Here is a 17,214-nt window from a genome sequence, read left to right on the forward strand (position 1 = left end):
GAACTTGTTGGTTATTTCCACTGAACACTGTTCACGTTGTCCCTTAAACCAATCATCAATCAGCCCATAAAGGATAAGTGTACTTTAACATTAATTTCAATTTATTTTTTTGCATTTTTGATTTGGAATCTTGTTGCTAGGGTTTTACTAGCACTATCAACCTGGCAGATATTAGAATTTCAGGATTAATCGAATGGTAAGAAATAAATATAAGAATGCAATCTTAGCCTTACAATGTGCCTAGATTACTTCAGTCTATTGGATATTAAAAGTTCATTTGTAGGTGAATTTTCCATTTAATATAAAACTGCTACATTTATGCTGCTTAATCCTCTTTCACGGAGGAGTAATTTGTATTTGGCAGCAGTTTCCATGTGAGTGAACTAGCACGTTACACTAACCCTTCCTCATAAGTGAAACAAGGTTTAGCTGCATTGTGCCCTGTGCATTATATACATCTACTTAACATTTTGGCAGATTCTGTATATTTTCCACCACTTAAGCATAAAATAAACACAATATTTATAGAGCCTTTAAACATAGACGTAAAACCTGCAATCCTCCAGCTTGTTTAAACTACCAGCACTTACTGGCTAAGCATTCTGGGTACTGGAGAGCCACAGGTTTAACATTGTCCCTTACACTGAATTTCCTCAACTGCAGTTTCACTGCAATCTACATAGAGACATGGCACAGGGGTATCCAGAAGCTGCGGAACTGCAATATCTGCATGCCCTAGGCAGGATTCAGGAACCATAGTACAACATTAGGTGGACAGTCCCAGGCTGTGGGCATGATCATTTACATGGGAATAACAGCAATCACAGTTAATATGCTCACGGCATCACTCTTGTTGCATGTTACAGCAGCAAAGAGAAAAAAGAAAAACACAAACATAATCACAGGAAACCAATGCCAAAATAAAACCTGATATGGGATTAAGAATCATGTGACAACAAACAAGGAAACCAGCCAGAGACATATTGTCCCCTGTGAAGCGAGCCACATGTGTCAGCTAAGACACTCACTCATGAACTCAGCTGTCTCATGTGCCGACCATAATCTTCAGAAAACCCAACATGGCTTGCAGCCTATGGGCTTGGTCTAATTTTTTGTCATTTTAACCAAGCATCCAATAAAAATGAGCCTGCCAGGACATCATTTGGGGGCTTGTTTGCACGCGGGGTATTACCATGCCTACTGGCAATTGTAAACAGTGCCAAGACCAATGCAACCAATGCCAACCTCACTTCTAGAAATTGCTGCTGACATTAACCCACAGCAACCTGACAAAGGCTAGCTAATTCTGCAGAGTCACTGTGGGCAACTATGTCACTCAATATCACTATAAATTAACATTAAAGGGGTTGTTTGCCCATAAATGACCATTAAATGTAACTTTTAGTATATTGTAGAATGACCAGTTCTTAGACATTTTTTATTTGGTCTTCATTTCTTATTTTGTAGAGTTTTGATTTATTTGCCTCTTTCTGACTCTTTTCAATGGGGGCCACAATCCCTGGCAGCCAAAAAACTATTATCATTACTTTTTTCTATTACTATTATTTATGTTTCTATTTAGGCTCTCTCCTTTTCATATTACAGTCTCTCAGTCTGGCTGTTAGAGTACTTTATACCCTAGCAGGCAGACAGCTGCTAAAAATCCAAACTGGAGAGTTAAATAAGAAACTAAATAATTCCAAAAACCACAAATAATGAAAAAGACCAACTGATTTTGTTTCAGAATATCACTCTCTACATCATACTTTGCTTTACATAAGGCATAGATAGCAGGTTTAAAAAAAAGAAATTGCAAAAGGTCTTCATTTTCATTCTTTCCGGTAGTCAAATGTTTTTGTTTTTTGTTCTGCAGCTTTGAAAAGTGGAATTTAAAGTGCTATCCAGTGCCAAGGGGTTAATTACTTTAGCAACCTGGGAGCAGATTATACGTCCAAATGGACGATAAACAGAAAAATGCCTGAAAAGAAAGACAAAATACATTTAACAATAAAAGTTAAGCCACACAGTCTGGAAAGACGGAGAATAAGAAGTCTAATAAATTAAAAAACAAACAAACAAATGGTTATATTAAAGACCAAATTAAATCTTGCTTAGAATAATTCCATCTATAATGCACTAACAGTTAATCTAAAGCTAAACTTCCCCATAACAGTTCCTATGCTGGGACAGAATATTATTTTATAGTACTTTTATAGTATGTGTCAAAGTTCAGAGAATGTAGGGGAATACAGTTTGTTCTGTTTTTAATCTCAGCAATGCTTCTTTATATGAAATCTGCACGAAAATTACTATAATAGTTAATTTTCTAAATCGTTCCCCTGCTTTGCATCGGGATAATAACCAAATTACATGGAATAGTCAGATAAGGAAACCAGAAGTGAATATGACCCTGCTCCAGTCAGCATAAAAGGTTTTAATGAACATAAAATATGTTTTTCATATTTGTAGTGACGCTGCCACATTGCTTTCCTCAGCTGAGCCACGGGTCATAGACTATAAGAAAATATTGCCATCTTTTGGTTATAAATACATAGTCCTTATTTTCTGAAAAGAGGAATAACAGTAAAATCACTCATGTTCAACAGTTAGGTACTGCAAGTTATTCTAGTCACTTATCTGTTATTCCAGCCTCTTCAAGAAGACCAAAAGAAGATACTGGTACATTTTCTGAAAAGGAAAGCCAGCCTGGGGGAACTCTAAGCGAGAAGAATCATTAGAGGTGCCTAACTACTTGGCACCCACCTGTGTTTTTATCTTTCCTTCTTCGCTTATGTCTATGGAGAAGAGTTTATAATATAACTCAAGTAAGGCAGGGGTGCTAAAAGGTAGATCATGTATTAACAGAAGGCTCTAATAAGCCATGGCAGTTTAACACTTTAGGTGGCTGGGAGTAGTTGAGGCGATAACCTCACATTGGCAGAAAGGCATTGTTCTCTGCAGACATTAAACCATGGGTTTATTCCTTACTGCCTGTCCATTGAGCAAAATAGGAAACGTATATCTCCTCTTTTATGTTTAGTTTCCTTTGTGGTAGTGAAAGAGTGATTAACAAAAACCTTGGTAAAAGGGAACCTCCCTGAAGTGGGTTAAACCATGAATCATGTGGTATGAATAAAAGAGAAAAAAAAAAGATTTTGGCAACATGTAATAAAACATGGTATGATTAATATAGCTTCCATTGTACCATAGAGAAATGCACCACAGGCCCCTGGAGGTGAAATCACTTAAGTAGAATAAAGGCAAACTAAAAACACAATACGGGAGCAGAAAGAGATCAGAAAAGAAGGTGCTATTGGGATTCTCTACCCTTTATTCAGGATCTTTGAGTTCTAGATTGCAGTGTGTGGGATGCAATACCTGTCTGTCACAGTGCCTGCAGGATCTATAATCAGAGCCTGCTGTTTAACTGCTAAACTCTAATTGGGCAGCTTCAATGACAGGCAATCCACGTGGGTGGGATAAGAAGTACATTTTGAAGAATTGACATAAAAAAAAGTTATTTCAGAGTTCAAAGTCAAACCATTTCACTTCCAAAGTGGTACATTTTCCAAAACAGGGGTGAGCAACCTTCGACCCTCTATATGTTGAAGTACACCACCCAACCACCCCCCTCCCCGGGGTCTGTTAGTGGAATGTAGGATTTGTAGGACTTCAGGCCACCCCTGAAATAAAGTCAATCCTGGTTTAAGGCTGCCACCTCATTCATAGGAAACATGTTTGCTAGCAGTCAGTTAGAACAGATAGTTCCTGGTTGCTTGGAAACCAGTGTAGTCTGCAACATTCATCCTTCTGCAGTGAAGCAATAATTCACCAGATTGCATTTTCTTTGGGTCTTGCTTTTAGCTAAAGCAAAATCTATGATAAGAAGCTAATCTGAAGGAATGCGGATTCTCTGTGGCACCCGTCCTAAACAAACAGAACCCCCCCCCCCCTTGGCCAAGTGCTCCTCGACCTGCTTCTCACCTCTGCTCTGCAGATTCACACTTGCATGCCTTCTGCTTCACATCTCACAGAAACGGATGGTTTGGTTACTATTGTGTTTATGTATCTGTAAGCAGTCGTGCCCTAAGCTGCAGAGCTGCCATATATTTGATCAGGGATTTACTTTATTTACATCAACAGTTTCATGGATTTGCCTTCAAGTAGCCGCAATGCAACAACACACAGGTTTCCCTCTCCTCTGACACTCTCTTCATGGGATTCCCAAATAAATTGGTTTCAGACACATTAAATATAAATTAAATAGGAAAATAACCCCCTTTGACATGAGCTCTTTTGGCAGGGCTTATTTAAAAAATAAACACTATCTGAACTACCCAAATTATATATCACTTCAGGTAAGGAAGGGGTTGAATGACTTTCTAAGGAGGTGGGGTCCCTGTGATTCAGAGACTATGGTGGTTTCCTTTCAGTCTGAGGAATCATGTATGTCTGTGTAAAAAATATAAAACATTTATATTTATATGTGGAAGATTAGATAGTGTATATTCAATTTTTCTGCCCAAATGAACAAGCAGATGTCATAGAAGAGTATTTTTCCCAGTGGTTTTAAATTAAATTGTAAGCATAACTGCAACTGAAAGTGGTATCAGTCTGTGTGTTTATATTCACTTAATAGCCAGCTGATTAAAAGAGCTGGAGCAGACCTGGCTTCTGCCACATTGTTTCAGGAGTCAAAACCATTAATGCAGAGAATACAGTATAAACACACAGAAGTCAGAACCAGAGAACTGAACAGAATAAAGTCATTGCAGAAGTTTCATTAATGTATTTTGGAAAGTTGTTTTCATTATTTACAAAAGAAAACAGTTTTTGGGTGGAGATTCCCTTTAACTGCATTTTCTGTGAGATAATGACAAGTGGCTGGATTTGATAAGCCATTAAATACTTTTTGCCATTTTAGTACCAGTTCTATTAACTCTTAACTCCTTTCCTGCTTGCTTGGAAGTAGTTGGTAACCCAAAAAACGTATGTAAAACATACTTGCCAGGCTGTTAAACTTGCAGCTAAGTGTTAAACTGGCTGAGCTGAATCATTATCTCTCTGATAATACGGAGGGCATGGGTGTCTCAGTTTAGGCAAGGGATTTCCAAATACTGAAAAAGGCTCAGGCTAAGACCCTTCATCAGTAGGTTCTCTCTGGAGAAAAACAATGTTCTGAGAGTTGTCATTCACCAGTATGCGGGCTGCATGCTAGAAATATCAAGTCTAAGTATTTATCTACTACCTACTGCAAATGGCTTCATACCCCCCAGTGTCAGCAATCAAGAGGTAACACAGGTCTAAGTTCTGGCACCCAAGGGACCTCCTTTTTACGTTTTACACTGAATGTGCATGTTATTCCCCAGCTCTGTCATGCATTAATTTCATTATAAGCTTACGAATGCCCTGCCAGCAATCCTATAGCTCTATTTAAACTGCAACTTCCTACAACCCCCAAGAGATGAAAGGGACCATTGGTTCTAGTTCAACAACCACATAAGGGCTACAAGTAAAATCCCTGGAGTAACAAAATGAACACACTTCGGGCCATTTTCACCTATGCAACCTTTCTGCTGGCACACAGAAGTGTGCACCACAATAATCCACTAAATAAGAAAATTCAGGCAATTTTAACTGTGCATTGCACTGAAGGGGCTGACGCTCCCTGTGCTCCCGGCTTGAGTCAGTATGACTTGCACCTGTTCTGGTTCATGTCAGGCTTTGACAGCACAAGGATACTCCGATCCAACCACCAGGGAATGGGTTATTTTCTTTTACTACTTTCTTTAAACAGCCAGCCTAATATGCACTCATTAGACTACTCCATAACACTAAAAATAAATTGCACTATGCAGCAGCTTCCGTAGGAGCCCTGTGACCGCTATAGGAATCTGAGGCTGCTGAGAGTAAATCTTTTCCTAAGTCACTAGTATTTCCTACTCAGCGACCAAACCAACCTAGCGCTTAAGGAATGCCGTGCGTTCCCCTATTGATAACATGTCAAGTAGCATGCACTCTGACATATGGTAACCCTACTGCTGAACATATATTGATCTCCTTTGAGAATCACCTTAAATGCATAAAGGTCAACAGTATTTTGTGATCGCTGAACGGTAAACACACTAATGTTTTAGGCAATTCTTATCTGCAAATCTCTAAAAAACAAGAGAGGGGGTGGGGGAACACACAAACACAAGCCAGATTAATAAATAGCACAATGACCTTTAATAAGAGCAACATACAATACTGTAAGGCTTGGAAATGTGCAAAAGAGCTGATCTGCTAGTGACCCTGTGAGCTGCGCAGAGGAAATGTATGGAACAGACATGCCTTGTGCGATAGGGAGAACTCAGCCTGTCCAGCAGGGCGTATTAAAGTGATAGACCATAATAATTTGTAATGTCCTGTGTCTGTAGCCTATCAACTATTTTGTTTTTATATTCTTATTTATGAATGAGCCTCTGCTTTACTTCCTTCGTCTGTGGTTTCCTAGTTTATGCCTAAACATACCCCATTAAATCTATACTGAGTAGAATCATTGAAGAGACAAGAGGAAACAACCCGCAAGCTTGTCTTTAAGTGCTGCTGAACTACAACTCTCAGAATCCTACCACTGTCATGGGCAACTGCTGAGCACTGTAGTGCAGTCACATCTGGAAAGCCCCATATTTTGCTCATAACCCAGAGATAACTGATTAATTACCCTGACAGGACTTGGTTTCAGCCAGAGATCAGACACTACAGAACAGCAGTAGGAACATCTGTTCTGCCCCATCTAGGAGACAAGGACTCATTTATCTCGCAAATAGGGATCTAGGAGGCTGGGCTCACCGAAAAAACAGATTAGTTTGCCATCAAGAAGGGGATGGGTCCTCCACTCAACTTTGGACTTCACTGCTAAAATTAGATGAACTAAGTTAGACCTTTAACCCTTCTATCCTTAAAATACACTTTTGGTTAGAGGCTCCAGTATACGTGACAGTCACTGCAAATGTCAAATTGCTTATAAAAAGTGCCACTTTCCAACCTGCAACAGAGGGGTTAAAGGGGAATGCAAAGATTGGCACAAACCTAAAAGGGTGGCTGGAAATGTATTGAGTTAGCTCTGCGACTTTTTTTTTTTTTTTTACTGCATTTCCTCCCTGAGAAACCATGAAAAAAAAGAATTTATTTACAGGTGCAAAAGTACACAATGGTGGTAACTATAGCAACTATTCTGATATTATTTTACATGGTTTCACAGCAGCTTGCAAAACACGACCAACCAAAGCTGGTTGCTATAGGTTACTGCAATTGTGCCTTTTTGCACCTATGCTGAATGACCCCCAAGGGTCTCTCCTGGTTGCAACACACAGTTTTCATCAGTCTTATACAGAATATACGTTTTCCTATCTCTCACAACCCAACTTTTGCAATTTCAAAAGTTCAAAATATTAAGCTCAGCACATTAACCCCATCATTACTCAGGAGAGCTATCTCAAGGAAAGTAGAATTAACCCTGTCCCTTCCGCCAACAGCAGCTGTTTTTTGTATTATTAAGGGGTAGAAAAGGGGGGAAAAAGCAAGATTTTTTTTTTTTAAGTTTCAGAATTCTTGAACTTAGAATTCAATTTTTTTTTAAGGGTTTGAGGTAGATTTTTCTTCAGTAAAGTACACAGGGCAGCAACATAAAAATATAAAAGCCATTACATTATAACAAAAGATCTCTTACCTTAATTTAAGAGGAACTGAAAATAGACAGAAATGTACATTTTCTCATAATAAATTTATACATTCTGCAAGACATGGGCACTGCCCTTCTGCAAAATATACATATATAATATACATATAAAAACATTTTCCTTTGTATTATACATTCGGATATCTGGTTGACCCTTGTATTGCAATAATCCAGTTTGTTGTAATAGTTCAAATATTAAAAAAAAATCGACAATCCTATAATAAGCAATCATGCGTGTTATGATTCTTGCCCAGTGGTTCCAAGCTAAAATCTAGAAGAGTACCTTCACAGTTCAAAAGGGAGGGATTGGGAGTTTTCTCCTCTTTAAATAAAACTTCACAAGTCCTGTCTTTAGAATACTGACAAGGTTCTGTGTCTTCGTTGTATGCACTGTTCCCATTGCTCTGGGGGTACCCATTGGCATAGGCTTTGGAGCCCGGTTTCCTTAAGCACAGCAGCTCCTGAAAAGTGTATCTGAAATCTGGGCTCCTGCAGTAGATTAACGGGTTAAAGGCAGAGTTGACATATCCCACCCAGTTCAAGAAGTTGTAAACTTTGACAGGGATAAAGTCTTTGTGCATCACCTGGACAATGTTGACTATAAAAAAGGGGAGCCAACACAAAGTAAAAGTGCCCATTATTATCCCCAAAGTCTTCAGTGCCTTGTGCTCCTTCAACCAAAACTTTGAGGTCCTTTTATTTCCTTGCTTACCATTGGTGTCCTGTTGGTTATTCTGGTTGTGGAACCTTCCCTCGCTTTTGTCTATTTTCTTTAGTTGTTTTTTGGCCTCCTGGAAGACCCTTGCGTAGACAAAAATCATGACCACCAGAGGTAAGTAGAAGGAGATGATGGAAGAGGAGATGGCATAAGCAGGGTTGGTGAAGAAAAAACAACAGGAGGGGTCATCATAGCAATGCAAGGCACTCTCCTCCTCTATCCTATACCAGTGCATGTAGATGGGGAGGAAAGAGGTAAGTGTGGACACCACCCACACCAGCAGGATGACAATCCTGGCTTTGCACTTGGTCAGGAGGCTCTGATACCTGAATGGAGAGGTAATGGCGAAGTACCTATCCACTGCAATGACGCAAAGGGTCTCTATGCTGGCAGTGACGCAAAGGATATCCACTGATGTCCAGAACTCGCACCAGAAGTTATTGAAAACCCAAGTGTCCAGGATGATGGAACTCGCTCCGAAGGGCACCACTATCAGCCCCATCAGCAGGTCCGCACAGGCTAAAGACGTGATGAAGTAGTTGGTGACCGTCTGCAGCCTCTGGAACTTGGCTATGGCAGTGATCACCAACACGTTGCCGAGCACAATCACCAACACGATGCAAGACATGATTATGCCCATGCCCACCATCCACGCATCCCCGGGCTTATCGCTGGCGTTGCTAGTGTTGGAGACGTTGGAGACCAGCTGTTCGAGGGTGCTGTTAGGGTAGGGGCTGGCGGTGACCCGCTGTTCCATAGCTTTGCAGTCCCTTTGACTTTACTTCCACTTGTTAGGAGTCGGTTGGGTGTGACACGCAGCGCTGAAAGTACTCCTGCCCCGCGTATATCCAGCGCATTTAGCCATGGGGGAGGCGGAGTTGCCCGGTGTCGTTCATTTGTGCCCGTCCTGTTTGTGGGGCGTTAGACATGGAACTACCTCTCTCTCCTGAGAGTCTCTTCTGATTCTGGGCTGTGGGCTCGCCTGCTTTCTTTTATTAACACCCGCCCTTACGTCACAACGGGCTCCAGCCAATCCCCGGAGAGCAAGAGCGGGATACCGCGTAACACCGGCTGGTCGCTGCCTTTCTCTTTTCCTTTCGGAAGTTGCCTGCGCTAATAGTTAGCTGCGCTATACTGCGCTATACTGCACGGCGGATCAAACGGTGCCACTTACAGGCTTTAAGCAGGGTGGGCTCGAAGTTGCACGGCAGTGCATCTAATCAGTTGCTGATGTACAAGTACAGCCCCTGGTATCCCCCGAGAGTTCGAATTCTACAGCTACTGGGGCTGACTGGACATTACTGGACTCTTTCTGCGATTGGCAGATGTTTAGCTATGTCCAAAGTTTGATGTTTAGGTACAATTCCCACCATTGATTAGTTGGATAGCTTGTGTTACATATCCCCCTGCTTTAGGGTGAAGACACACAGAGCTACTAGTCGCAGCTTCTTTTTCACAGCTACTAAACGCCAGAAAATACCCTCCCATGGACAATACTGAGAATTGCCTCTGCTAAAACACAGGTACAGCCAATTATCAGTAAATGATCAGCATTGTCTACTTTAGTATATATACTAGTAGCTCTGTGTGTCTTCACCCTTAAGCGTCACATAACCAGCTACTACTTGTATTTTATTTATGATTTATTTCTTGTCATTCTTTTGCCCAGTGTATCTGATATCTGTGCAACACCTATTCTGCATTGCAGAGGCTATTGTGGCACTATGCGCTAATGGGTAAGGGCAGTGAACAGAATAGGAAACAACGTCAATCATTTAAACACTAAAAACAGTCAGAACTGTAATTTATGTACAGAGTTGCAGCTATGAAGGCATGCTGCAACCAGCTAACCCATTCCCAAGGGCAAAGCAATAATCAGAGCAGGGAGGGTGAAGACTATGGTGGCCCCATACTGCTAATTGTTGCACCTCTGCTTTCTTCTAATTGTTGCACTGCAGCCAAGAGCAGAGCCCATGGGCATATACTGTATGTATGGGAAGAAAAGAAGTCGGCAATAAACCTTCGGACTATGTATAGTAATTGTATCTACAGCTGTCATAAAAGATATGTTCAAATTCTTCTTCAGTGCAGAGTAAACTTGCAAAAAGTACAGAGAAAATAGAGCTGCTATATTGTATGTGAGTGTACTGAAATAACTTGCCACCTAGGTAATTATTAAGTGAGAGTTTTGCTTTTGGCACATATTAGTGGTACCAGGGGGGCAAGGGGCTACTTAGATCACCCCATTGCCGTAGTAGCTTTTGTGGTGATGTGGCCCAAAAAACTCACTCGGCAGGCCTTTCAGCTGTTGTTGAACTACAGGTCCCAGAACACTAAAGAATTCCCCCCCGTATTCAACGGTCATTGGGTGCTGGGAGTTTAATAGCAAAAAAAAGGCTCATCTTGCTTTACTCCCCCTACTATAAGCAGCACTTCCTGCCTCCAGTCCGGCTTGGTGGTGGACAAAAGATGGACCCTGGAAGTCACCCTTTTTTGAATCCCCCAAAGCTCTGCCGATAACAACCGATGAGAATCAGCCAGCAGGCAGCTGTAACTTATGTGTACAGTACAATGCTATGGGAATAGCAGGGGGAAAGTGAGTAACTCTTGTTGTAAGTACACATTTAATTAATTTATTGCAATGGCAGGGTTTTTTGGCTCCATTTCAGCCTCCTTACTGTAATGTCTCTGCGTCTTGTACCATGTTGTTTCTCTGTTGCTTTTTACCATTGTGCATAAGATATATACCATTTTAATGTATAAATAAAATATCATAGCCTTCTGTCTTGCATTATCATTTTATATAATGTGGTCTCTATGCCATTTAGTCCATGTGATCCTCTTTAACCAGTGGCAGAACTATTTAGGGGGCAGCAAGTTCAGCCCAGCTTTAATAAGTCAAGGAGGCATACCAAGCAGTGAGAACGGTGGAAGAGTATGTGTAAAAGGCGGAGAGGTGTAAAAGTTTGCATCTGGTTACATTACTGCTATTGACAAGATGGCATTTCTTCCTGCAATAGCCAGTGGCAATTCATATAAAGTGTTTTTTTTTTTATATTCCGAACCTGTAGTAATTAAAATACATGAAAGCCAACTCCCAGACTTATCCAGGGTCTCTGAGAAAAGGGTTAAGAAACCCCAAATTAGTGGATTTGTATGCCAATTAAGAATTTTATCCTGGGTTTGTAAATATACACATGGATCTTCAGTCTGTGAGATTAGGAGGCTTGTAGCCTATCTTTATTACAAATCCCAGAATCCTATAACATCCTGTGGGATTATCAATTCAGCCTTTGATGGAAAACAGCAGGATACAAGTACAGCTTTAGGTGTAACTAGTGAGGCGTTATAGTATTTTACAGCATCATTGCCAACTTTCTACTGGGCAAGTTGGGCAACTGAGTTAAAATAATAAATAAAAATTCCTATGCTTTTTAGGGGCTGGTAACTCCTTGACCTTTGTGACAAGTACAGTACTGTATATCATACCCATTCATAAGGAACTAACATATATCAAACCAGTAAAATGTCCATAGTGAAAGCATTAGATGGTCCTGAGCACAACATTTTAAATGAAGAGGTCAGGAATTAAAAATTACTGATTTCTAAAATAAACTACATTTCCCAACATTCCCTGCCAGTAGAGCAGCGGTTCTTAACCTGTGGGTCGGGACCCCTTTGGGGGTTGAACGACCCTTTCACAGGAGTCGCCTAAGACCATCGGAAAACACATATTTCCGATGGACTTAGGAACCAAGACACCGCTCCTCTATGGTTGGGGGTCTCCACAACATGAGGAACTGTATTAAAGGGTTGAGGCATTAGGAAGGTTGAGAACCACTGCAGTAGAGTGATACGATTGATCTTATAGCATTAGCTAGAAGAGGCTTTATAGCCATGGAGAAAGGTACCTGTGGGATCTACAGTATCTTTTACTTCTGCAATAACAAGGTTGGTAACTGGTGGGGAACGGGTTAAGAACCATACAATAAAACGGTAAGGCTTTCATATTAAAAATGTAGGGTGTACAATACATAGTGCTGAAGTGTGACAAAAAGGTTGCATATGATACTGTAATATTGAGTGTAAATAATACCGAAACATTATTGTACTGGGGAGTTATTTTTTACTTTACCCTTCCCACTTCCTCTTTTAAATACTTTATTCTGCAAACTTAATAGAGAGCAGGAAGTAAGAGAGAAATTTTAAATTGCTTCCTCAATCACAAAGTTAAAAAAAATAGCACAGGCAACGCAGCCAACCATAGGTTCTGGCAAACCCAATGCACAAATGCACAAATATGTTTTCCATTTTAAAAGATCTATAATTCCATTTAGAAAACTGGAAATAATGGGCAGCTTTTTGCTACCCCTGAGAAATAGCTGCCTTGGTCAAGGCCACTTTGCCTTGTGGCAGAAATGGCACTGGATAAATAATTAAAGGGGCACAGTTTCATTTTATTAGTTTTTATATTTGATCATCACATTCAGAAATGTTTTCACTGCTTGTGTTAAGTATTTATAAATATTGTTGAGAATAAGTGCCTACCAGAGTCAGATTGTGCCGCCGGGACACCAGGCAGGGGACCCTGCGGGTGATTAAGGGGGCACGGCGGGGCCCCTGTGGGGCCTCCTGACTGGGCAGTAAATTGCGCAGGTGGAGAAATTGCCCACCATGTGCCATTGCCTTGAAAGTTGATGCAATCTCCTCAGCCTATTTGTACATAAGATGATAAGAGGGTTAGAAGTGCAGGTATGCGATCCATTATCCAGAAAGTTCTGAATTACGGGAAGGCCATCTCCCATAGATTCCATTATACAGATATCTTTTCTCTCTGTAATAATAAAACAGATCCAAATTATGGAAAAATCCCTTATCCGGAAAACCCCAGGTCCCAAGCATTCTGGATAATGGGTCCCATACCTGTATATAGTTTTTTTTTTTTTTTTGATGCTTGCATTTGTGCAAAAAGTTTTTCCATGTCTTTTTTCATTTGTGCTTTTTAAGTTTGGATCTTTTAATAAATTACTAGGTATTTGTGGCTTTGGTGGAAATGAATTTAGTTGTGGTATAAAAAAACTCAAAAACCGCTATCCGAAACAGATTGGACAAATATCTGGGACAACGCAAAAAAAATGTCAACCTGTGTCAGACAAAAAGAACACATATACAAAATCCTGATGTTCTGGTATCACACCCCCGAAAAACTAAATAAGCTTTTTCCGGACCATTCTCCAAACTGCTGGAGAGGCTGCGGATCTCAGGGCTCCCTACAACACATTTTTTGGGAATGCCCCATAATCCAGCCCATCTGGACAGAAATAGCAAGCTTACTGGGCCGACTGTTTTCACGTGAGGTTCCCCTAGACCCTTCTACAATGTTACTGGGGAAACCATTCCCCAAAATGCGTAAGTGTGGCCAAGCATTAATCAACCAAATACTTACCGCAACCAGATTGGCCATCGCAGCCAAATGGAAATCACCAATTGCACCCTCCATGACTGAAATAATCAACCGAGTGAACTCCAACAGGAAATTTGAATACGGAATTGCCACTCTACACAACAACACCCCTCAACACCTCAAAATCTGGGACATTTGGGAACTAAATGGCCTGGCCACCTAGCCTCATCAAGCTTCACAAGGGACACCCGCCCACCCGCCTATATCCCCCCCAAGTAGCAGACCTACTGCCAATATAGATTACCCAATGACTAATAACCTAACAGCCATCCCAGGCTTATAACATGCATCCTTCAGTTATCTGTACCCTTAGCCTTAACTTTTTTCTTTCTACCCTCCCTTTTGAATTTATCTTATTGTTGGTTATCCTTTTGTAGAAAAAGCAGACACAGCAGTTAAGACTTATCACTGGTACAATAACTCCATTAGTTCATTGCTTCGTGATAACTAATATGCCTCTGTATCATATAACCTTGTATTTCTCTGTCCTTGCTTTTGTTATTGGAAAAAAAATAAATAAATAAAAATATAAGTTACAAAAAAAAAAAAACTCAAAAACCACGAAAATCTGAATGTTGATAATTCTACTTCCCAGTATTTAGTTTACCTATGTTTATTTAATCAATATAATAGAGGGCTATCCAGTGGTGATTTTGTGATAGGTAGATAGATAGAAAGATAGATAGATAGATAGATTAATAGATGATAGATATATTGATAGATAGATAGATAGATAGATAGATAGATAGATAAATGTGGATTAGAGGCCAACATTGTTAGCATCTAAGGAAGGTCTGTCACGTTTAATGATTTTATCCTGTTTTAGTGGTTTTTCTAACACCATAAGAGGATTAAAGGATAATCCTTTCAGTCTCAGGATTGCTGCAGATAAGACCCGAGTTTGTTTTATGGTCTACGGTGGGCGCTGTAGATTTCACATTCTGAATTTCCTTTACAGCATATGGAGTAAATTAATACTGTGCTGCACAGGGCAACAAATGGGCAGATGAACTCTATTAACTCCTGAAAAATGGATTAGGAGCTTATTTGCAAGCAATTTACTTACCTTGCTTCACTTCATTGTCTAGTATTACAGGCATAACTATACAGGCAGGGCACTATGAGACTACTGGGGGAGCCCGGGAGGTATAACGAGTTCTATTCATGAAAAATATTAAGTTCAGGGGGCCCTAACATGATTTAGCTTTGGGGCTAGTTATGCCTCTGCCTAGCACAAATGGTATATGGCAGAAGAAAGAAAACAATTAGTGGCCTTGCTGCAATAATCAATCTTGATACATTTTTGAACAACATATACTGTGCATTTTCTAACTTGTTACAGACAGTAAAAACCGGTTTCTTAAGGAATGATTCTGATGTTTAGGCTGAATTTAAGAATTGTTTTTTTTTAGAAAGTATAGTGGTGGCAGCTGTTCTGTAAGGTTGATTCTGCAGGTGGCACTTGCAGGCTGCAACATCTGCTGGGAAAACTCATGTCTATAAAACAATGACCCTTATGCCAGGTTTCTTGCCATTGCAATTTATGAAAATTGGTAAAATTATGAAGCACAAATACAATTTTAATAGAGAACTAAACCTGCTCTTGCAGGGTCTGTGTCGGCAAAGAGACCCGAATAGGCAGAAGATGGCGCCTGGGAACTCCACTCCACTGCACTGCTCTGCTTTTTTAGCTTAGGTTTTCAAATTGGAAATAATCTAAGTCTAAATAATAGTCTATGGGGGAGGGGAGAGGTGAAGGGGACTGATGGAGGGCAGTAGTCTTTTGTACCTAGGGGGGTTTAGTTCTCCTTTAATGCAAAAATAATTCCCTGTGCTACAGAGAACAGTAATCACAAACATTGCTGGCAAAGATATTTGTTGTCAAAAAGCCTATTGTGACTAGTGCCTTCGGGTCAGATGCATCTTCAGGGGAGTTCAGCTCTACGCCCTTTACACATGGGATCCCACTCATCACCTGTTGTAGGAAGGAAGCCTGAGTGCAATAACTAAGCATAATTTAGACTCCTGACAACGCTGGCAGCCTAGTTGCATTCTAATTGCTTTTTTGGTGCAGATCAACAATTAGGACTATCTCAAGGGCAAGGTGACCAAGGCCTGAAATGGTAAGAAGGTCTCACCAGAATCAGTTTATTTGTATTTTGTAGTGTATTTTGCATTTAGCATTAGGGCCACTAAGCATTCCTTTTTTTTATATACCCTATAGGCCCCTGTGGGCCGTCCCCTAAACCTGCCACCCTCAGCCCCTTGTCTTCTGCAGTTGCCCCAATAATTAAATGCCAGTCACACAGCTGCTCCTCTATCTCAGCCCCTTGTCTTCTGCATTTGCCCCAAGAATTGATTACCAGTCCCACACCTAGCCAATTTTAAGATTCATTATTTAGTATAATTCTCATAGCTTCCCCTTTTCAACAAGAATTAATTCACATTGTATTGTCAATTATATTTTATATACATTTTAACAAAGGTATTCACACATTTTGTTGTGCTGGCCCTGTAAACCATCAGGGGGACACAAGGGTAGAACTATACTGAGCCCCACTATCGATATGGTCCTCAAATTACATAATTTGAAATACTGAGCCATAATGGTTCCAAATGCTTGAAGGGACCCTAAATGACAAAAGTCATTTCTAATAGCAGCCCTAAACCTCTGTTCACAAATGGTGACTGATGAGCCTTGGTTACATTAACGTGGCACTGAGCGTGAACATGGGTAAGGAATGCAAATGCCAACATGCTGACAGGATAGAGGGATAGTGCACAAGGCAATAAACACCAGCACATTCATTCTTTCCTGTTGCATGACAGGTTTATGCAGTAGCTGGGGATATAACCTGGGTGGCATGTACAGGCATGTATTGTATAATGTATTATTGGGGTTATGTAATAAAAGCCACTACGTTTGCTCAGAATCAGTAATCCATAGAAACCAATCAGAAGGTACAATTTACTAGTTACTTGTTTAAAAGCAAACACTCTATTGGTTGCTATAATTTACTGCTCCTGGGCAAACATAGCAATTTTTATTATATATGGGGGTATGTTTTTAACATGATCTATTAATTTTTTGAATTTGGATTCCCCCTGGCTCCACAGTCCAATAATTAGCTTGCATCTGTCTCAGTTAAAAGTAAAAAAGGTAAAATTGACAAATCTGCAGTAGAAGCAAACTGCATTGGTTTTATGAGCAGACTTTATTTTAAGTTTTATAACTTAAGTGTTTATGAGTATCTTCAACTGAACATTTCTCCTACTGCTAAGAAATGATTCGTGATTCGAGTCCCAGAC

At 40.3% G+C, this 17,214-nt stretch overlaps 1 protein-coding gene across 1 annotated transcript; it reads right to left on the reverse strand.

The window, feature by feature from the left end:
* Positions 1–6,207: 6,207 nt before the first annotated feature.
* On the reverse strand, positions 6,208–9,408 carry adrb2 (adrenoceptor beta 2). The gene is given in 1 exon segment (NM_001123425.2): positions 6,208–9,408. A coding segment is annotated over 1 exon segment (1,260 nt). The 5' UTR covers positions 9,199–9,408; the 3' UTR covers positions 6,208–7,938.
* Between the last annotated feature and the right edge of the window lie 7,806 nt (positions 9,409–17,214).

The sequence above is a fragment of the Xenopus tropicalis genome, chromosome 3 (genome assembly GCF_000004195.4).
Source record: "Xenopus tropicalis strain Nigerian chromosome 3, UCB_Xtro_10.0, whole genome shotgun sequence".
NCBI classification, from domain to species: Eukaryota; Metazoa; Chordata; class Amphibia; order Anura; family Pipidae; genus Xenopus; species Xenopus tropicalis.